This window comes from Erpetoichthys calabaricus, chromosome 4, assembly GCF_900747795.2.
Source record: "Erpetoichthys calabaricus chromosome 4, fErpCal1.3, whole genome shotgun sequence".
NCBI lineage: Eukaryota > Metazoa > Chordata > Cladistia > Polypteriformes > Polypteridae > Erpetoichthys > Erpetoichthys calabaricus.
In genome coordinates this window covers 287,861,351-287,884,669 of record NC_041397.2, presented here as the reverse complement: position 1 = coordinate 287,884,669, position 23,319 = coordinate 287,861,351, and the positions used below count along the sequence as shown (strand labels likewise).

Genomic DNA, 23,319 nt, shown 5'->3' with positions numbered 1-23,319 from the left:
ACAACAATGCCTTACGCTATCACATTAATTAGCAATTGGCTCGTGCTGTACAGTAACAGTACTCGAGTCGTACCTCTCAGTCTCCGGCAGATGTCACGCTGGACACTGCGACGAATGGAGTCGTGCGTGGTCAGTCTCCGCCGATGACAGTGTTTACCTGCCCTCCCACGGCCGGCGACGTCAAAACAAGTAAAGGACGCGCGCAGCTCCCAAGGACGCGTCCGAGCGCGTGTCCATTGCGACTACCCAGGCCTGATTGCGGTGGCGCCAATTTAGCGAGCGAGCGAGTGAGCGATTGTCAGTCGTGCTGCAGACTCGCTCACCGCTGGATTAACCTTGCGTTTATCCACTCAACACCTCCTCCTCCTCCACCTCCGTCCACCCTCCTACCTCCATCACCCCACCTGGGAATCCGTCCGATGCAGTCCTCAACAAGTGGCATTAGATAAAAATAATAATAATACGTTTGCTGCGTTTATACATATTCGTTTCGATCTAACGGGGTGATAACATTAAAGAAAACTCTCCTCTGAGATATTGGTAATCTCACTGTAGGGGCCTGATTTGAAGAGAGCCGGCATCTTCTGCGGCTCGACAGAGGGAGAGAGAGAGAGAGAGGGAGAGGGAGAGAGAGAGAGACTGGCAGTATTCGAGCAGGATTAAATGCACCGTCATCTGGATCTTTTACCGTTGAAAAGAAGGCCCGAATCTGCCTAGCGTGTATTATGCCAGGTAGGCATCTGTTTATTTATCGCTTGGTAACTGTTGCGCCACTAAAGTGGCAGGGTTCACCTTTATTTATTTAGTTCTAAGGGGTTAAGTAGTTAGATCACGTAGGTAGATCAGAGAGACGGATAGATCACATAGATAGCACAGAGGGGCATTTACATATATACAAGTACTTTCATGAATTATATTTTGTACAGTGCACTACAGTTTTGGAAGGCTAAAGTACAATAAAACACGTTGCGGAAAAAAATGCCATGTAACAACAGATACTTGTGTGTGTGTGTCTTTTTTGTATATCTTTTTAAGAACTGTAATAATAATAATAATATGGCAATATGAAAGATAATATAATCAAATAATATTTTTTAAACAAACTGTCCTATTCTATATGTATAGTATATACCGTATAGGCATGATAGAGATAGTCATATTAACAGATGACAAGCACAGATAGATTGGATAGACTCAGCATACTTTTTTTTAATAAAAAATGTACCTATTTACAGATATAGCAGTGATAATTTTACTGGAGACACACTATGCAATATATTCAGCGTATCTTCACACATTTATTTTGAGTAAATCTCATGCACAGCCACATTAATATCAGTCTGTAGTGGCCAGTGTATCTTTCTATCCGGTAGTGTGCTAGTGAAATGGCCTTAGCGCAGTTGATGCACAACAGACACAACAAACTGACTAAAAATCATGGGAGTCAGGCTGGACTCACTGGACGAAAGTGCTAGAACAGAGGACACTCAGGAGATTCCTTACTATCCTGGACATTGACTTTCTCTCCCTGTATGAGGCTATGGCTAAAGAGAAATGCAGTGTCGGTAATAGACTGAGACAACTGCGTTGCTTCAAGGAGCTCCATGTGAGGTCATTGCTACCCTTAGCCATCAGGCATTCATTATGAGGCTGTCCTTGGCAGAGGTGCTCTTGTTTCCTGTGTGCTGAATGGTACTGAGCTGGTGTGGCAGACATCTTAATAGACAATGAGGCTATGTTTAATATACTGTGCCAATATCTGACATCCTGCACTGTGGTATTGTCACTGATAAGTATGTACAATTTAAAACACTTTACACTTAGTAGATAGCTACTCTTTGTTAATTTACTCATAATATAGATAATTCTTGTTTTATATACATTTGTGACGTTTTTGTCTGTAGCTGTAACCCTGCAATTTTCTTCAAGGTTAATAAAGATTCAATCTGTCTATTTACATTTACTCACAGTATTTGGCTGATGCCTTTATCCTAGGCAACTTACAATATTTATGATACAATTGGTTAAATTTCTTTTGGTTTTCCTACTGGAGTTCAGGCGGGTCAAGTGACTTGCTCATGGCCACACAGTGTCAGCAGGATTTGAACCCACAACATCAGGACCTTAACTACTGCACCCTCTATCTATTTAGCTATCTGTTCTATCTATGTATAATAGGAATTGATGGATGGATGGTCTGGTCATGCATATGTAAAGATAGATGGATCAATTTAAAGAATTTTTTTTATAAATCATACTTTAGATATAAAAGTCAAGAGAACTATGCACATTTACAGAAAGAGAAATAAGAATTTTACACATGAAACAGAGTGCAGTATAATGTATTCACATTATCTGAAAATGCTTATTTGAATGTACAGCAGGTAATGCACATTAATGAGTGGGCAAACAGGCAGGTGAAACACATACAGACATAGGGCATATAGTAGGTTCAATACAGTTTCGTTTTATAAAGTGCACTTCCATATACATCTGATTCTGAAGTTTGAACATCTGATTCTTCTGATTAGGAGAACAATGTATAGGCAAGATCTGTGGATAAGATAACCGTCCAACCACAGATCTTGCCTATACATTGTTCTCCTTGCTTGCTTAATGAATCTTAGCCTGAAGAGGTCTATTAATTTTTTACATTTAAGATGTCTCATTTAAAGGTTTTCCAATGTTGTATCTGTCCCGGTGTCTATATAAACACAGGGAACTCCAGTTTCTGTATTACATCTTGCCTGAAGAAGAGGCCTGAGTTGCCTCGAAAACTTGCATATTGTAAACTTTTTAGTTAGACAATAAAAGCTGTCATTTTGCTTGACTTCTCATTAAATTCATAATGGCTAACACCGTACAACATCTTAGTAATGAAGTAAACAGCGTTTATTTTTCAGTCTATGGACAGAAACTGTAAGCGAATAAATGTAATATGTGCACACAGTAAGATTATTTTTGTAGTCCATGATAATCATATAATTCTTTGTAAACTTTTATATGTAAAAACTATTGAATATAAATGAAGGGACAATATGTTGTGACTAATGTAACAGTGACACTGCATTTGGAGTGCTATGTACAGTTCCGGTCACTGTAATACAAAAAAGACTTTGGAGCACTGGATGTTATTGTTGTATCACAACCAGCATTTTTTTTTCTGTGTTATTCTTGTTTTTGAATTATTATTTGTCATATCTTTTTGTAATTTCTATCAGGTTTGATTACTACTTGTCATTTGTGTACTATATCTTTAAATTCTCTGCCATTCCTTTGTATTTTGTGGGTTGAACTCCAGGAAGTGGGGACACTCTGATGTCCCCACTCCTGGGTCTTCCTGCTGCCTTTATATTGAGGTCAGAGAGTGAGTCCCAGTAGTGGATCAATGAGTTTCTTGGAGTTCTCAAATTGAGAGTATTGTCTTCTTTTTGATCATCTTGTCTTATGGACGTTTTGCTTCTGTAATAAGATTTCTGAGTTTGGAACCTATTTACTTTTGACTATCTTTTTAGCAGATCCTTTTTGCCTTCTATTTTGCCCCTTTTTCTGTTTTTTTTCTATATATTCTTCCTTTATAATGATATTTTGTATTTTCTTAACAGGCAAGAGCTATATGGTTACTCTTGTGGGGCATTTTTGTTCATTTTTGGACTATTAATAAGTTTTTTGAACTTTTAAAGCCTGTTCCTCATTTTGGGCCCAAGCAGGTCGAAGCCTGCAAGTAATAGTCAGAGATGACTACATAGGCTGTAGCGTTATTTGGGCAGTCTACGAGAGAGTCCTGGCCAGTGTTATGGCTCTTATTGAAGGCCTTGCATCCTATTTCACCATGCTTTCGACTGCATTTTATAACCTTCTGCAGAAAAGAGCAACCAAGTGCATTGTGGATCTAAAGGGCCTTTGCTATTTAGACAGGCTAATGAAGTTTGCTGTTTATCTGGCCTATAGAGTTTTCTTCATGGTTCTAAACCTGATCTTCCAAATTTAACAGCATTATTTCCATTAAATAATGAATCACACACTTAAGGCTGCCAGTGGAATTAAATAGAGGTGTGTTTAAGAAAAAGCAGACAACACTTGTTAAAGTGTTGTGGGTCTTCTTCTTCTTTCGACTGCTCCTGTTAGGGGTTGCCACAGCAGATCATCTTCTTCTATACATCTCTGTCCTCTGCATCTCATTCTGTTACACCCATCTCCCGAATGTCCTCTCTAACCACATCCATAAACCTTCTCTTAGGCCTTCCTCTTTTCCTCTTGCCTGGCAGCTCTATCTTTAGCATCCTTCTCCCAATATACTCAGCATCTCTCCTCTGCACATGTCCAAACCAACGCAATCTCACCTCTCTGACTTTGTCTCCCAACTGTCCAACTTGAGCTGACCCTCTAATGTACTTATTTCTAATCCTATCCATCCTCGTCACACCCAGTGCAAATCTTACCATCCTTAACTCTACTACCTCCAGCTCTGTCTCCTGTTTTCTGGTCCAACCCATATAACATAGCCGGTCTCACTACCATCCAGCAGACCTTCCCTTTCACTCTTGCTGATACCCGTCTGTCACAAATTACTCCTGACACTCTTCTCCATCCATTCCACCCTGCCTGCACTCTCTTTTTCACCTCTCTTCCACAATCCCCATTACTCTGTACTGTTGATCCCAAGTATTTAAACTCATCCACCTTCGCCAACTCTACTCCTTGCATCCTCACCATTCCACTGACCTCCCTCTCTTTTACACACATGTATTCTGTCTTGTTCCTACTGACCTTCATTCCTCTCCTCTCCAAAGCATATCTCCACCTCTCCAGGGTCTTCTCAACCTGCTCCCTACTCTTGCAACAGATCACAATGTCATCAACAAACATCGTAGTCCCCGGGGACTCCTGTCTAATCTCGACTGTCAACCTGTCCATCACCATTGCATACAATAAAGGGCTCAGAGCCGATCCCTGATGTAATCCCACTTCCACCTTGAATGCATCTGTCACTCCTACCGCAGACCTCACCACTGTTACACTTCCCTCGTACATATCCTGTACAACTCTTGCATACTTCTCTGCCACTCCTGACTTCTTCATACAATACCAATACTTGTTAAAGTGTTGTGGGTATCTGGAATAAATTGCTGAGTAATGAAGTTGAAGAGGAAATAGTCACAGATTTTCAAATCATTCCTGGAATGAGATGTTGGGACAACTCAGGTATTATCTAATCCAGAGTTCTCCAACTTCAGTCCTGGAGTGCAACCTAGACCTTCATCTTTCTTTATTTTCAGATATTGTATGATGGAAACAGCTTGCTGGTAATGTGTTGGCTCATTTTATATCTCATTATTGTTTGACTGCTATTTAAGGAAAAAAAGATTTGAGTCTTAAGTCATTTAAAATTAAGGCAAAAATATGTTAATTAGCAGAAAAACTGGTCACCAGTTAAGAAAGGGGTTAAAATGAAAACCTGCAGCCACTGTAGCCCTCCATGACCAGAGTTGGAGACTCCTGATCGTACCAAACGAGCTCAGTGGGCTTGTTTGTCAAACTCCATACATTCTTAATATGACTTCATCATCACACACTTCATTCACATTTTAGAGTTTACCTTTGCATGATATACTGTTCTTGGTTAGTCAGTTTTTGTTGCTTGTATTTACAGTAACAGACCAGGCGTTTGTGACTCTGGCTACCAGTGATGTGTATGGGTTGGGAGCCTTGGTTCTTGGTCATTCTCTTCGGCATCACAGAACATCCAGGCAGCTGGTTATTTTAATAACACCACAAGTATCCAGCAGCATCAGGTAAGAAGCACTAGTCAGTCATTAATCAGCACATCTCCTGCCTTTGAGGTCTTCTCTTTAATTGTCAACTGAAATAATATAAAGATGAGTTAAATCATCACTTAAATGTTAATGTAATGTGTCCAGTTTTCAGTTGTTGTTACAGAATATGTGTGCTCCTGCAGGTACTTATCTATTTATGAGCATGCTTCTTTTATATAAAAGACATGAATTGAAATGTACTGCTAACTTTTCACAACAAATTCATGTGTTTTTTGTGTTTGTTTTTTCTTATAATTTTGTTTGTGTTATTAAGTGTAGGAATATTGTAGGGCTTCATGGTGGTGCAGTGGTAGCGCTGCTGCCTCGCAGTTAGGAGACCCGGGTCCTCCCTGTGTGGAGTTTGCATGTTCTCCCCGAGTCTGCATGGGTTTCCACCGGGTACTCCAGTTTCCTCCCACAGTCCAAAGACATGCAGGTTAGGTGTCGCTTGGTGTGTGTGTGTGTGTGTGTGTGTGTGTGTGTGTGTATATTTGTGCACCCTGCGGTGGGCTGGCGCCCTGCCCGGGGTTTGTTTCCTGCCTTGTGCCCTGTGCTGGTTGGCACTGGCTCCCGCAAACCCAGCAGGATATAGCGGGTTGGATAATGGATGGATGGAATATTGTAAACTTAGCATATGTCAATGAAATTTGTGTAATCAGTTTTTTTTTAATAAAATATGTAATAATGTAAAAATCATAGAGAAAGTGTTAATATGACTATTGCACTATATTTACAGCTACATTGTTAGGGTTATGTTCTCTATGGAGTCTGGTACATTGTTTTCTTTTATGTGTAGGATCTCTAAAATAAAAAAAATGTATTTGTCACATACAGTTGTATAAACAGCACACATTTTAGTGAAATGCTTAGTTACAGAAGCTTAAGGAAAATACATGTATAAATACAATAATAACCAAACCCCAAAAATGCATAAGATCTTCAGGCTTGGACAGTAAGAGAGCTGCTGCTGTCATTAACAGACTTGTAGGTGGCAGTGAGATGATCAGGTCTGTCCATTTGTGCCAGAGGTGTACATTTAAATGCATTAACATTGTTGCTTTACATGTGATATTATTGGGATGGGTGTCATACCCCCAGTGCTCTCTTTTAGAATTAATAGAATTAAAAAAAGGAAGAATAAATAAAATATTCTTTGCAGCACATACATTTCATCATTCTTTAACCTTCACAAGCACAAATGGCAGATGTTGCACATTGGAATGAAAATGTTCTGGAAACCTGCTTATGAAATGTAGGTTATTTAAACATAATACAACATCTACTGTTAAAGACAAGAAATTGAAAAAGTAATGTTTATTAAATTTGGTAAACACACAGAAAATCAAAGTTTGCAATATTATATTGAACAGCTGTTCCAGGAAAATGAGAGCTTCATGTTTACCAAATAAAAATGGAACTAAATATATTCTTATTAGTTTGATTTGTGATTCATTTTCTCATGGAATAAACTATAATAAAATAACTGTGAATAACAAATATAATTCATTTTGTGCATTTCACAGATTGTTTTACAGTTCCTTTTGCTTTTCCTCATTGCTAATATCAATTACCTCTTGGATATTATAAGCCTGATAATTTTTCTGCGGAGGCTTAATGATACTTGCCTGCCATATGGAGATTAAAATTGTACTGACATTCACATCTTTCTAAACGTCATCTGATCTTAAGATGGAAGCACAGGTATTTGTTACCTTCTAGGCATTACTGCCTGACGCACCTCTGTGGGGAGGCTGCAGAATCATTAGTTAGGAGCCACTCTTCCCTGATGTTTTGCCCCTTTAATCCTGGGAATCTGGTGGGGCAGAGGTAGGGATGTCTCCATACCACTCCCTTTATACAAGACATGGGAATTCTTACAGTGCTGCAACATTGCAAGGAGGTAGCATTTCCAGGTTAGGCGGACGCCCCTCAAATTGACAATCCCTGTTCTTGTCAAGTCCCTCTGATGCTACCTACAGCACACCACAGGGCTGTCCAATGGGACTACAAAACCCAGAGTGCCCCATGGGTACAGGCATGTACGCTACAACCAAAAGAGTTTGCCATCTAGTGCTTTAGAGGATTACATATTCCTGATAGTCTCTCCCTTTCCTTCCACTACATGGGCCTTCTGGCTAGGCAAGAGTACATCCATCCCATTCAGGAAGCCAGTCCATCCTTCCCATCCATTAAACATTATACAGCCAAAGTGTCTTAGATCATGTATTTAGTGTATTCTAATGTTCGGGAACTACTAAATACCTTCAGCATGTCTGTATGCAATAAACAGCATGTTGAATGTTTGCAGTGACGGGACTAGGTAATGTTATTATATTAGTGAGAATGTGGGTGTCTTCACGAGTGGGTCCTGTGTTGGACATGGTGCCTTTATTGTTGTTTGTTGCCTTGCACTCCCAGTTAGATTAAGAATATTTAAGAATGTTATGTTTTGTTTATCCTGTTTATTTAAGGTAACATTTGCAGTTGTTTAATTAATGGAATACAGTAAAGTGTCAAAAGAAAAAAACAAAAGGTGCAAACTTGTCTATCCATTGTAATAGCTAGCATGAATGTAAAATGTATTTAAATTCTGCCATGTAAGAAATGAAACAGTGAAACACATATTTAAATACAATATTATTACTAGGGTCTGCATCATTAAATATTAAATGTTCTATTTATGAGAATCATTTTGACAGTTAGTTAATCATTATACTTATTCCATATAAGGAAACTCTCATGGCAGCCACCTGTACACATGAAAATATTAAATACAGTACTACAAAAACTACAGGAGAGAGATGACCATAGGTAGAACACAAAATATAAATGAAGAAATGTAAACTAAGCTTAGGTACAGTACTAGTCAGTGCCTACCTACACAGGTTCTGAACCATACATATAAAGCTCTACCATTATGACCTTACATCATTTTTCCTCCCATCCACTAAGCCCCCAATACCTCAACTCCTTCTTTCTCGCTGTTTCCTCTCAAATAACATATTTTGATCTTAGGTTTTCTTCCTCTTGCCAATTGGGTTTACCCCAAGATCTACTCCAGATTTTATACTTCCATTCTCTGGAAACAAAGTGGCTTTAAATCCCATCTGGTGATCATGAGCTGCTACTTAGCCACTCCTGGATATTATTCCACCCTGAACCTTTAGTTACCATTAAAACTGATATCTGCATGGCAGTTCTTCAGCCGCCTAATCTGATAGAGGGACAGAAGGTTCTCATACATTCCCTTCTTATGCCATCTTCTGGGACCTTATGCTACTTTCCGTTTCGTTCCCAGTTTGGCCTCATCATATATTTTAAAAGAGGGTCAGGTAACCCTTGCAGGTATAATTCAATCTGCCCTCTAGTGTCCTGAGAGAACATTGCGAACTTCCACTCAAACTGCTTTTTTCTTACAGTACATATGCTGGTGCCTCTCTCTAAACTCTTTTCAGTGCATATAGTATACATTGAAGATATATAACACCCTAGTAATTCTTGCTTTGCCATACTGGTCTACTGAATACAAAGGAGATCTGCTGCCCACGTTATGACACTGTCATTTTCTCGGAGGATATCCAGCTGTTTCTTTTTTCAGTCCTGATGGACCCTTACCACTGGCTTGCATCACTTCACATTGATAACACACCAGTCATCATTAAGGTGCTCGGTAGCATTAAAAGTGTTTTTTATGTCTTTTAATACTTACATGACAGATTTTGCAGGATGCTTTGGAAAATGGAAAAACAAAAAAAAAAAAATGTTCTTATAAATGCAAGCCTTCAAATGGTTTTTAGAAAACTTAATACATATTCTTAAAACCAGTATGTATTTATTGTTTTACAATATCGGTGTTTACATGTTTTAGAATATATTTAAATGTATTTAATATTTTTAACATCAAATCATTAGAAAACTTTGCTTTTTGAAAATCCTTGTTATTTGGAGTTGTAAATATGCTCCTTAAAAAGAGGTCAAATTTCAAGGTTATTAACTTTTTTAACATAAAGGATTTCTTTGTTTTCTTGAAAGAGATCGCCTAATAGAAAAGGCATCTCACCACAAGGAAAATAACCTTATTAATCCTGATTTCAGTTGTGTTATGATTCCAACTTGATAGAGGAAATTTTTCAAATTCTAATATTGAAGACAAAATGGTCAATATTAGATAAGAGATTAATTACTTGTTAGGTCCCCAATGCATAGATTCTTATCTAATTGTTTACAGTTTATTGTTACTGTTGCAATTGTTTATTGTAACAGTTTGAAAAGCAAACAAAAAATAAATGAGATGTTATGTCTTTCTGGAAAATCTCAATTCACACATTTACAATGATGTCTGGGTAGGTGACTTACATTGTAGAGTACTCTGCCTAATGTAGAAGTTAAATACAAATTCCTCGTAATAATGTAATTCTTCTTTTTAACTAATTGCTAAGTTTTTTTAACTGTGAAAAACAGGAAACTTCCTTATTCTCTTATGATTTTGCTGATAAGTCTTAAACACTCTCTATTGTGTAAAGAACAAAAAAACAGGATATGTGAACTCAACATTTGGATATCTTTTTTTCTGTGTTGTGCAAACAGTAATAAATATGAAGTATTAAATACATATTTCTTACTGTTACTTTTCTGCAACTAATAAACAACCTTGATTAGTTAATTAGTATTTTGGCTTAAGTTGGTGGCACATTGCACTATTTCTAGTTGGAAAGCATGCCAGACTTAACAACTGCAGGTGCTAGGTTGCGTTCCCTTAAGGATCTCAGATCACATGACAGGGAAATTCAGACAATGACAAACTATGAGATTCTGTGATGCCCCCTTTCAATACAATTTAAGATTTCAAAAGTATCATCAGCTCGCCACACTCTGACAGTCAATTAACGTTCTGGCTGAGAGTGATGGTGGCTGTAGAAATTCTTTCCAGATATGGTGAGTTCAGCCACAGTCTCAGCCCTTTCTTTTTCCTTTTTTCACACTGTTATGGTCCAATAAACATGACGCACCAGACAGAAAAACTTATTTTCAGTTTCTGCAAGGCAGAACACCCACTTTTCTTCTTTCCTGTCATTCTTATTACAGTGGTACCTCTGGTCATGACCGAAATTCGTTCCAAAACTCTGGACGCGACCCGATTTGGTCGCGACCCGAACGTAATTTCCCCATAAGATTGTATGTAAATACAATGAATCCGTTCTAGACTGTACGAACTGTATGTATTTATATATATTTTTTTAAGCACAAAAATAGTTAATTATACCATAGAATGCACAGTGTCATAGTAAACTACGTAAATGTAAAAACATTGAATAACACTGAGAAAACCTTGAACAACAGAGAAAACTAACATTGTAAGAGTTTGCACTAGACCCTTACGAACCGCTCGCTGTAAACACTTTTTTAACGAGTTTTAAGCACAGGGAAAAAAATGAAATGCCACTTCTCTTGCAAAACTTTTCAAACCATCCTCTACTGGCTTTAAATTCCTCACCTTCACCACTCGAAGAAGGATTTTTTTTCAGCAAACCACCATGAATCTTCCTGGCTTTCTCGCATATGATCGCCTCACTTTCGCTATCCCCTGCAAGTTTCTTCTCGTTCAACCACACTAGCAACAGTTTTTCCCACCTCTTCCAGCACTTGAGGGCTCTGCTTGGTTAACATTATAAATCCTTTTGCAATATCAGCTGCTTTGTTAGGCCCTGTATACGCAAACAAAAGAAAATGGGAAATGGAGAATGGCAAATTATTGGCACGTACAAATGCGCGTAGGGAAACTGGCCGCCAGTGTTTTTGTTCGCCACCAGAGCGTGTGGTCGTGAACAGATGCAAAAGTTTGGCAAACGTTTTGAACGCAACCCGATTTATGTGTGTTCGGAAAACGTTTGTAACCAGAGGTGCTACTGTATGTGCATTTACTTCAGGTGAGGACCCATTGGTTGACAGCTCTTGCACATACATAAGCCTGCCATGTAACTTAAGACAAGATTAAACCTGTTTGATTTGGTGGGAGTAAGCCACAGACCAGTCTGACTGAGATTCAAGGGATGTCAATATGCTCAACTAGCAGTCAAGGAAGCATGCCACGACAACCCCATACTCACTAAAATTATGTAAATTCATTAATTTTTGTTTGAGGCCACCCTCCTTATCTAAGGGTTGCAGATAGTTAGAACATATGGAAGGGATGATAGCACATTGCAGGGCTTACTTTGCAAGCACCCATTTATACTAGGGCAGTTAACTGTACTTGCACTTCATTTGGCTGTAGGAGAGATCTGAAGTACCCAAAGAAAATCCAGACAAACAGTGCATCCGGAAAGTATTCACAGCACATCACTTTTTCCACATTTTGTTATGTTACAGCCTTATTCTAAAATGGATTAAATTCATTTTTTCCCTCAGAATTCTACACACAACACCCCATAATGACAACGTGAAAAAAGTTTACTTGAGGTTTTTGCAAATTTATTAAAAATAAAAAAACTGAGAAAGCACATGTACATAAGTATTCACAGCCTTTACCATGAAGCTCAAAATTGAGCTCAGGTGCATCCTGTTTCCCCTGATCATCCTTGAGATGTTTCTGCAGCTTAATTGGAGTCCACTTGTGGTAAATTCAGTTGACTGGACATGATTTGGAAAGGCACACACCTGTCTATATATGGTTCCACAGTTGACAGTTCATGTCAGAGCACAAACCAAGCATGAAGTCAAAGGAACTGTTTGTAGATCTCCGAGACAAGATTGTCTCGAGGCACAAATCTGGGGAAGGTTACAGAAAAATTTCTGCTGCTTTGAAGGTCCCAATGAGCATAGTGGCCTCCATCATCCGTAAGTGGAAGAAGTTCAAAACCACCAGGACTCTTCCTAGAGCTGGCCGGCCATCTAAACTGAGTGATCGGGGGAGAAGGGCCTTAGTCAGGGAGGAGACCAAAAACCTGATGGTCACTCTGTCAGAGCTCCAGAGGTACTCTGTGGGGAGAGGAGAACCTTCCAGAAGGACAACCATCTCTGCAGCAATCCACCAATCAGGCCTGTATGGTAGAGTGGCCAGATGGAAGCCACTCCTTAGTAAAAGGCACATGGCAGCCCACCTGCAGTTTGCCAAAAGGCACCTGACGGACTCTCAGACCATGAGAAAGAAAATTCTCTGGTCTGATGAGACAAAGATTGAACTCTTTGGTGTGAATGCCAGACGTCACGTTTGGAGGAAACCAGGCCCCGCTCATCACCAGGCCAATACCATCCCTACAGTGAATCATGGTGATGGCAGCATCATGCTGTGGGGATGTTTTTCAGCGGCAGGGACTGGGAGACTAGTCAGGATAAAGGGAAAGATGACTGCAGCAATGTACAGAGACATCCTGGATGAAAACCTGCTCCAGAGCGCTCTTGACCTCAGACTGGGGCGACGGTTCATCTTTCAGCAGGACAACGACCCTAAGCACACAGCAAAGATATCAAAGGAGAGGCTTCAGGACAACTCTGTGAATGTCCTTGAGTGGCCCAGCCAGAGCCCAGACTTGAATCTGATTGAACATCTCTCGGGGGTACTCCGAGAGTATGGGGTACCGGCCCCCTTGATAAGGGCTGTTCGGTCCCTGTACGATCGGTGCCAGAGCTTGGTCTGCATTGCCGGCTGTAAGTCGAACCCGTTTCCAGTGAGAGTTGGACTCTGCCAGGGCTGCCCTTTGTCACCGATTCTGTTCATAACTTTTATGGACAGAATTTCTAGGCGCAGCCAGGGCGTTGAGGGGGTCCGGTTTGGTGGGCTCAGGATTGGGTCACTGATTTTTGCAGATGATGTTGTCCTGTTTGCTTCATCAGGCCATGATCTTCAGCTCTCTCTGGATCGGTTCGCAGCCGAGTGTGAAGCGGCTGGGATGAGAATCAGCACCTCCAAATCCGAGACCATGGTCCTCAGCCGGAAAAGGGTGGAGTGCCCTCTCAGGGTTGGTAGCGAGATCCTGCCCCAAGTGGAGGAGTTCAAGTATCTCGGGGTCTTGTTCACGAGTGAGGGAAGAATGGAGCGTGAGATCGACAGGCGGATCGGTGCGGCATGCATCGGTCTGTCGCGGTGAAAAAGGAGCTGAGCCGCAAGGCGAAGCTCTCAATTTACCAGTCGATCTATGTTCCTACCCTCACCTATGGTCATGAGCTATGGGTAGTGACCGAAAGAACGAGATCGCGAATACAAGCGGCTGAAATGAGTTTCCTCCGCAGGGTGTCTGGGCTTTCCCTTAAAGATAGGGTGAGAAGCTCAGTCATCCGGGAGGGACTCAGAGTGGAGCCGCTGCTCCTCCGCATCGAGAGGAGTCAGATGAGGTGGCTCTAGCATCTGATCAGGATGCCTCCTGGACGCCTCCCTGGTGAGGTGTTCCGGGCACGTCTAACCGGGAGGAGGCCCCAGGGAAGACCCAGGACACGCTGGAGGGACTCTGTCTCTCGACTGGCCTGGGAACGCCTTGGGATTCTCCCGGAAGAGCTAGAAGAAGTGGCCGGGGAGAGAGAAGTCTGGGCATCTCTGCTCAAGCTGCTGCCCCCGCGACCCGACCTCGGATAAGCGGGAGATGATGGATGGATGGATGGATGGATGAACATCTCTGGAGAGACCTTAAAATGGCTGTGCACCGATGCTTCCCATCCAACCTGATGGAGCTTGAGAGGTTCTGCAAAGAGAAAAGTGCGAATCTGGCCAAGGATAGGTGTGCCAAGCTTGTGGCATCATATTCAAAAAGACTTGAGGCTGTAATTGCTGCCAAAGGTGCATCGACAAAGTATTTAGCAAAGGCTGTGAATACTTATGTACATGTGATTTCTCAGTTTTTTTATTTTTAATAAATTTGCAAAAACCTCAAGTAAACGTTTTTCATGTTGTCATTATGGGGTGTTGTGTGTAGTATTCTGAGGAAAAAAAATGAATTTAATCCATTTTGGAATAAGGCTGTAACATAACAAATTGTGGAAAAAGTGATGCGCTGTGAATACTTTCCGGATGCACTGTAGTTCTGTTGTTTTTAACCTTGATACTTCAGAGGATAACATTAATGAGACCATGGTACAGGGTTTTCCAGAGAAAAAAAAAATACATGTTTCAGGTATACTATTTTGAAAAAAAAGAGCTAGAATATAATATTAGAGCTTCTTATATTATTTGACTTATGTAACTGCTGATACATAGAAGCAATATGTTTAAGTCAGGTGTCAGAGTGCTCAGCAATAGATATTTTAATTTTGCTTGCGGCCTTTTTATTAGTAGTACAGTATTAGAATGTTTGTTTTGCTGTCAAAAGTGCCTTATAAAATGCCTGCTCTCTTTTCTTCCCTACTTAATCCCAGGACTGTTCTGGACAATGTTTTTGATGAGGTCATTGAGGTGAATGGATTAGACAGCGGTGACACAGCACATTTGGCATTGATGAAACGACCAGACTTAGGAATAACCTTCACCAAACTGCAGTGTTGGACTCTTATTCAATACTCCAAGTGCGTTTTCCTGGATGCTGACACCCTTGTGAGTGAATATAATTTGTTAAATGCCATCTATTTGCCACTTTTTCAGCTGTTGCTGCAGTTAGTTAGCTTGGGGTTGAGTTTCTTAAATGCCCTAAAGGACAGCAGTTATTAATAGGTTTGCTATGTTTTGAGGCAGCTGGAGGGTGTCCTTTGTGGAATGGGTTTTCACTTTTAGAAACTGATGCATGCAAAACCACAGCATATTAGAGTATATTAATCAGCTCTTTCACATCAGGATTCTTTAGTAATCTTATGTGACATAATTGTTATGACAGTAAAAAGTAAAAAGCCCACACTATTTGCTAAAACTATTTTAAAATACATTATGATTATGATACATTAGTAATTGTATTTGCATGTAAAAAACTACATTTATATGTTCAAACTTCGGAGCACAGTGACAAAGTAGGCGTGAGCGCCATTTTATAGATTGTGTGGCTTCAGATCCCATGCTTGAACACTGACCATTTTTATATTGTTCACTTTGACGTGAAGTATAGATTTGTTCTCTGTTGTTCTCCATTATCCATATTTAATGTGGTTCCAGGAGACTAAACCTACTTGATTAAACACACATGTATGGAATCTATATTACATGCACTCATACTTGCTCATACTGGTTAAATTAATCAAACATGTAAATATTTGGGAACATTATGCAGAATGGAAATAACAGCCTTGAACAAAGTGCCAGTCCATTGAAGGGTCCACTCACACACACTCACAAAAGGCCAATTTAGAGTCACCGGTTAATGCATCGTACATACCTTTCGTAAATGGAAGAAACACCAGAGTATATAGATAAACTTTCAAACAAAGAAAGCATATAGACTTCCCACAAAAGGCAAATACAGTACATATGGATATTAAATACAGGATGATAGATCTCCAGATGTTGTGATTCAGGGTATCTCAAAAGTGCTGTATAGGGTTAATTTAAGGTCAGAAGAGAAGAGCAGCAATGACAGCACATGCACACCAGCATTCATTTCTTAGTTTTGACAAACAGTTGTGACTATAATAGCCATGTGTTGCATGGTGCTGTCCTGCGTTAAGGTCAGGTCCAATGAGAGATGTGAACAGAGGACACCTGATGTCACCTTTCTCTGAGGTCAGCAGCATGAAGATTATCCCCCAATATTTTGTTGCTGATGTGGACATTGTGTCCAGCAGTTTCAGCAGTAGTATGAGTGACAGATCTGAAGCAATCTCAACATTTTGACAACCTTCTAAAACTGTCAAAAATATAAAAATTGGTATTTGGTGAAAAATACTGATAAATATATTACAATTTTGGACTCAGACATTATAAACATATCACTTGACTACAGTATATCCTACAATCAAACTTACTATTCCTCTTTTCTTCCAGGTGCTATGTAATGTGGATGAGCTCTTTGACAGAGAGGAGTTTTCTGCAGCACCAGACCCTGGATGGCCTGACTGCTTCAACACTGGTGTGTTTGTCTTTAGGCCATCGTTACAGACATACGGCAGACTTTTGCAGTTTGCAGGGGTTCATGGTAGCTTTGATGGTAAGTTATTGCAAGCCTGTTAGTATGTAATATATTTTGATTCTAATGAAATAGAAATTGATAAGAAATTTTGGCTTCATATTGAGTGTCCCATCTTTGTTTACTCACAACCATTGAAATTATGTTTTTATTTGAAAAATATATATTTTTTTATTTATCTGCTTATTAAAATAATTGCTTTTAATGAGTTTTTCAACTTAGAATACCACTTTAAAGTTATGTTGATAGTTTTTCTTGCCCACTTTTTGAGTCAGCTACAGAATTTCGGAATGCGTCAGAATAACTTTTGATTAGGGATGTTGTGATACCACAATTTTTGTATTCAATACCAATACCATTGAAATTCGATAGGATACCATGGCAGAAATGGAAATCTCTTTCACTGCCTTTTTAGTTTAAAGTAGGTCCTGTATTTAATTGGACAATGCTGTGCATTTTTCTATAAAAGAATAAAAAATATATAAATACTAATAGTAAGAGCAATTTCAAAAGAGTGGTATATCCATCATGTCGTTGTCCAGCTATCATTTAAGAAAACTAGTATTGGCATTCATAAATATCATATTACAATGCAAAATTTGAATTTAATGTGTGACAGACATGGGAATTCTTCCAGTGTAACAACCAGTGTGGGTAGGGGGGGTTATAATCTCTGGGGGAGTTCAGCATAGGTTTTATAAGGAATCATATCATCACATACAACCTGATTAATCATATTATATGAACATCCTAATTTTATTCCCTGACATTTTTCACCTGAAACTGAAAATCAATACCAAAAATAAAAATTGAAATATCAAGTCAAGTCACATCAATTGGCTTTATTGTCATACCATTCATAAACAGTATTGCAGCATATAGTGGTACGAAACAACATTCCCCAGGAGCACATTGCAAGAATTGATAGTAATAACTTGAAATAGGTAGTAATAAATAAATACATGATAAAAGCAACAACAAAAAAAAAGCTGCACTAACAAATATAATGAATGTACTTCATATAACTAAACTACTAGCAGCAAATCTGAGTGGAGGTGGCCAGCACAGACTTCAGAGTCCAGACAGCCATAGAGTAGAAGCTATTATGGAACCTGGCGGGATTATTATATCTGTACTGTTGAATTTGTAAATTCCAAAATAATTTAGGATATTTTCATTTAAACAAACTCTTTAAAACTTGTTTGTAACAACATGATTTTAAAATGGGTTTTGTCTGAAAATCCTTGTTAGGTTTCTGACATTTACTATGTAAGATTTATATTTGCATTACTAGGTAGTAAAGAATAATTTATAGAGGATGAGTCAAGCTGATTCATCTTTCAACCTTTAGACTTCTGCAGCTTTAAATTTGCAGATCAATCCCTTTTACATTTGTCCCAACTTCAGCACTTCCTATGTAAAATCATACTTGTCAGTTTTACATTAATCTATTACTCAAGAATTCTGTAAAAGCATCCGTTGTTGTGATGTGTTTAAAGCATCCTATATGAGTGATCAGACTTTGTTATTCCCTTAGAAATTTACTAGACTGATATTACTTGTATTCAATTAATTGTAACTGAGAGACTGCATTTCATTTGCCAATGTGCCACTAATGTATATGATATACTGTATGTGCTTATACTACACTCATCACGTTAGGGGATATACTAATGAACATTAGTTTACCTTCAAAAATCAAATGACTGATACAAATTTAGCATTTGTGTAATCAGTTTGCTGCTTTGTCTATATTACCAGTGTCTGAATTGGATATCCATAAGTGCCGGTACTCTCCATTTAAGTCTGATTTAATTCAGCCGAAAAACAGTGGGATGGGAGGTGTCCCCTAGTAATTATAAGAGTATAAATACTTTTACATTCAATCAAAGGAGCTGATTCAGTTGAAGAGTGGGACTGGGTCCCCATGAAGTTTTTACTGTGGCAATGCTTTAACATTCGTTTGAAAAGTGGTTGCTTATATTTTTGAGTGCCTTAATACTTTCAACATTGTATTGAAGAGTGTGGTCCTTGTGGTTTCAAACATGGAGAGGTTCCCCATCGAATTTCAAGCTTGTCGATACTTTAACATTTGCCCAATGTGTGTGAGAAATGGGGGCTTTGTTGCATGATGCATGCCGATATGCTAGATAACACTACCGGTATTCAACTGGGGTACCAGCCCAATTTAAGCACTTCGTATTGCAATAAATTCATGTCTATTAACAAACTACATGTCATATTGCAAGAGAGACGTCCTTTGATGCATTTGTAATTGGATGGATGCTGAAATGGATATCTGTAGACAAACAATCAGAGAATGAATAAAAAGCCTCTGCTCATTTATTGTGACAGTGTAGGACATAGTATTAAAAAGTGATTAACATCACTATCTACAATTATAAATAATTATACCTTGCATCTAATTGGCGACCTCGTTCACTCTCAGAGCACTCATGAATCTGTATCTCTACTAACTTAAAAATGGATGTATTGATCAAAGCATTTCTAGACATGACTTCAACTGTTCTTTTCGAGATTTGTTAATGTGGTGTTGTAGCACTATGAGCCATTTTCATATGTACGTACATTTATTTCACTCTTATCATGTATTATTGTGTCTTCTGAAGTTATACGTATACTTGCTGTCACTCATCAGTGTGGTACCAACTTTCAAGCTATGGTACTGATAAAAAAAGCTAATACAGTTATGTTTTCAGCATATTGGTATTCACTAGCTGACATCTCTATTCTTGATAGCTGTTGTGGAATTTTTGTGTTTATTAAAACAAAATAAATTGAAGACCTACTTTGAAAAGATCTCAAATTGAATTTCTGTTTTTATTGCCACATATTTTTTTATGTGAAATATATGTTAAAATACAAAATGGTCAATTCCCTCAAAGCTTTAAACCCTTATAAGGATTTTCAGATTAAGCATTTTTTAAAGCAATCATCTGAGTTAGTCATTTACAAAATAGTGTGAATTAAACTTTTTCTTGTATAGTAAAACAAATAGCACAGTTACATACAGCAAAAACAATCATGCTCACAAAAATATGTAGAATTACGTGTGTGTCTACATTTCTGTATATATATACAGTGCATCCGGAAAGTATTCACAGCGCATCACTTTTTCCACATTTTGTTATGTTACAGCCTTATTCCAAAATGGATTAAATTCATTTTTTTCCTCAGAATTCTACACACAACACCCCATAATGATAACATGAAAAAAGTTTACTTGAGATTTTTGCAAATTTATTAAAAATAAAAAAATGGAGAAATCACATGTACATAAGTATTCACAGCCTTTGCCATGAGGCTCAAAATTGAGCTCAGGTGCATCCTGTTTCCCCTGATCATCCTTGAGATGTTTCTGCAGCTTAATTGGAGTCCACCTGTGGTAAATTCAGTTGATTGGACATGATTTGGAAAGGCACACACCTGTCTATATAAGGTCCCACAGTTGACAGTTCATGTCAGAGCAAAAATCAAGCATGAAGTCAAAGGAATTGTCTGTAGACCTCCGAGACAGGATTGTCTCAAGGCACAAATCTGGGGAAGGTTACAGAAAAATGTCTGCTGCTTTGAAGGTCCCAATGTGCACAGTGGCCTCCATCATCCGTAAGTGGAAGAAGTTCAAAACCACCAGGACTCTTCCTAGAGCTGGCCGGCCATCTAAACTGAGTGATCGGGGGAGAAGGGCCTTAGTCAGGGAGGTGACCAAGAACCCGATGGTCACTCTGTCAGAGCTCCAGAGGTCCTCTGTGGAGAGAGGAGAACCTTCCAGAAGGACAACCATCTCTGCAGCAATCCACCAATCAGGCCTGTATGGTAGAGTGGCTAGACGGAAGCCACTCCTTAGTAAAAGGCACATGGCAGCCCACCTGGAGTTTGCCAAAAGGCACCTGAAGGACTCTCAGACCATGAGAAAGAAAATTCTCTGGTCTGATGAGACAAAGATTGAACTCTTTGGTGTGAATGCGAGGCGTCACGTTTGGAGGAAACTTTTTTCTTCCATTAAGAAGGCAATAATGCCTTGTAAATATTAAGAAACCATTTGTTATTATTTCACATGGATTCATGTTTTCTGATCTGGGGGCTGTGGAGAGGGTCGGGATCCTTTAAGGTTTGTTTTAACTTGCTGACTTTTGGCCAGCATGAGCAATTAGCCATGTGGCATGGCTGCAATGTGAGTGAGTCCACAGGGATCAGCGTTATGTGCTTGGTGGAAGTGCTCATAACATTCTAATTATGGTCAGATAATGTACCTTTCAAGTAAAAATGTGATTTTTTTTATGCATGCGGGTTGCAAATCCAGCTAGTGAACTGATTGGATAATAGCATTATCTCTTATATATATTTCTCTTCTGGGTCGTCCTGCTTCCACTTCAAAACTGGTCCCGCCCACACGCAGCCGACACGGCATTTCTCGATTCCTATTCATCCTCTTCCAAACCCTTCCCCACGCTGCCTGCGGCCTCCCATACACCTTGCTATTTTCGTTATACTGCAACGGTTGTTTCCTAAGCCTTTGTTATAAAATGAACAACAGTATCTTCTCTGTCGACGGGTTTTTGTACAACATCCTCTCTATTCCGGGATCTGGCAACTGCCTGTTCCTATCAGAGGGTTATTTCTTGACACAAACGGTTGACGAAGGCAATTCACTCTCACTATGACATAGGGCAGTAGATTTCGTTGCATCACATTGGGACAGATTTGGAGACGTTCTTCCTGTTGTTCTTTCCAATGCAAATCGAGTTATCACAACAAGTCAGGAGTACTATCAATACATGGCAACATCTGGAGTTTATGGTGGGTGGTGAAGCTGAAATTCAAGCTCTTTCAGAGATTCTCCATGCTACCATTGTCATTTACTTCAAACACGACCCCAACATCCTGCGTTGCATTTACAATTCTGGAAATACTCTCTTCATTTACCTTCTGTACTTGGGACAACTGGACAATGGCCACTATAAAACCCTCCTACCGATTCTGATCATGTTTCCACAGCAGCATATAATGTCTGATAACACCAACACATCAGTCCTCAGTCATTCTTCTCTTCCACAAAACACTACAGTTTCGTCTACTGGTACAACCTTCCTCTGCGACATTTGTAGTAAACCTTTCAAAACAAAACCCAGCCTTGCCAAACACAACAAAATTCACTGCAACGACAAGTTGTTTCATTGTCACACTTGCACAAAACGTTTCACAATGCAGAACTATCTTCACAAACACACAAAAATTCACTCCGCTGAAAAATGACCTGACTCCCATTCCAGTAACACATTCTTCCAGTGCGATTCCTGCACCAAAATTTTTCAAACGCGAACCTCACTTGCTCAACTCAAGAATAGGCATTCTTCCCAACAACTATATGAGTGCCAGAAATGCAATAAAAAGTTCACTACACAGGATTGTCTGACTAAACACAACAAAACTCTTTCACAAGTCTTACAATGCAACATCTGCAAAGCAACGTTTCCAAACCAACGCAGTCTCAGCAGACATACACACAATCCTCTTCCCATTACCACAGGTACTTCACCTCATTTCTGTCTTCCCATCCAAGAGTACAACATTGGGACTCCAAACCAGCAGTGCAAACACTGTCATGCAATATACTGGCCTGCTGAGCATAATATATCCAAAAAGTACTCGAGATGCTGCCACGACGGTAAAGTAGCTTTACCACCTTTGCGGGAGCCACCTGTGTATTTCCAACAGCTTCTTACACAGCAAACATCAGAAAGTAAACATTATCGTGAACACATTCGAGAATACAACTCTTCTCTAGCATTTGCTTCCATGGGTGCACAGATAACTGAACCTCCTGGCCACGGACCATACTGTTTTAAAATACACGGGCAAATTTATCACCAAATCTCTCCACTATACGCTAACACTTCTAACTCTCCAGGAAAAGGACAGTTGTATGTTTTTGACACAGTGCAAGCTACTGAAATACGCTTACAAAATAAAGCAAACTCTGCATGCTGCGAAAATTTACTTCGCCAGCTAAATTCCATGCTCAGAACCATCAACCCCTTCGCTAAATCATACAAACACATGCATGAAATCGCTCAGTCCAATCCAACATCATCTGTATGAATAGTTTTCAAGGAAAACCCTGGGCAGGATTTACGACAATACAATGCCCTGACATGTCACACCGATGTTGCAGCGATTTTCGTCGGAGAAGATGGTGAACCGCCTGCCGAAAGGGACATTTGCATCTATCCCAGAGGCAACTCCTGTAAACAGATTTCCACGCTCAATATGAATTTCGATCCTATGGTTTACCCACTTTGATTCCCTTACGGAGACATTGGCTGGCACAAAGATTTACAACATGTTCCCGATAAAAGAACCGCCAAGCAAATAAGGCTTACTTAATGCCAATTTTACGCGTACAGATTAGCAATGAGGAATACATTTAGTATTTTGCACTCCAG

The 23,319-nt window shown here is 39.4% G+C and overlaps 1 protein-coding gene across 2 annotated transcripts in view; it reads left to right on the top strand.

Annotated features, from left to right (window-relative positions):
• Nucleotides 1-103: 103 nt before the first annotated feature.
• LOC114650934 (glycogenin-1) overlaps nt 104-23,319 on the top strand; it is a 57,692-nt gene continuing 34,476 nt past the window's right edge. Inside the window, exons 1-4 of one of the 2 annotated variants that reach the window (XM_028800879.2) lie at nt 104-732; nt 5,654-5,795; nt 15,162-15,336; nt 16,711-16,873. In XM_028800879.2, coding sequence (XP_028656712.1) covers nt 726-732; nt 5,654-5,795; nt 15,162-15,336; nt 16,711-16,873 — 487 coding nt within the window. In that variant the 5' untranslated portion in view covers nt 104-725. The remainder of the gene's footprint in view (nt 733-5,653; nt 5,796-15,161; nt 15,337-16,710; nt 16,874-23,319) is intronic. The other variant, XM_028800878.2, reaches the window with a different exon arrangement.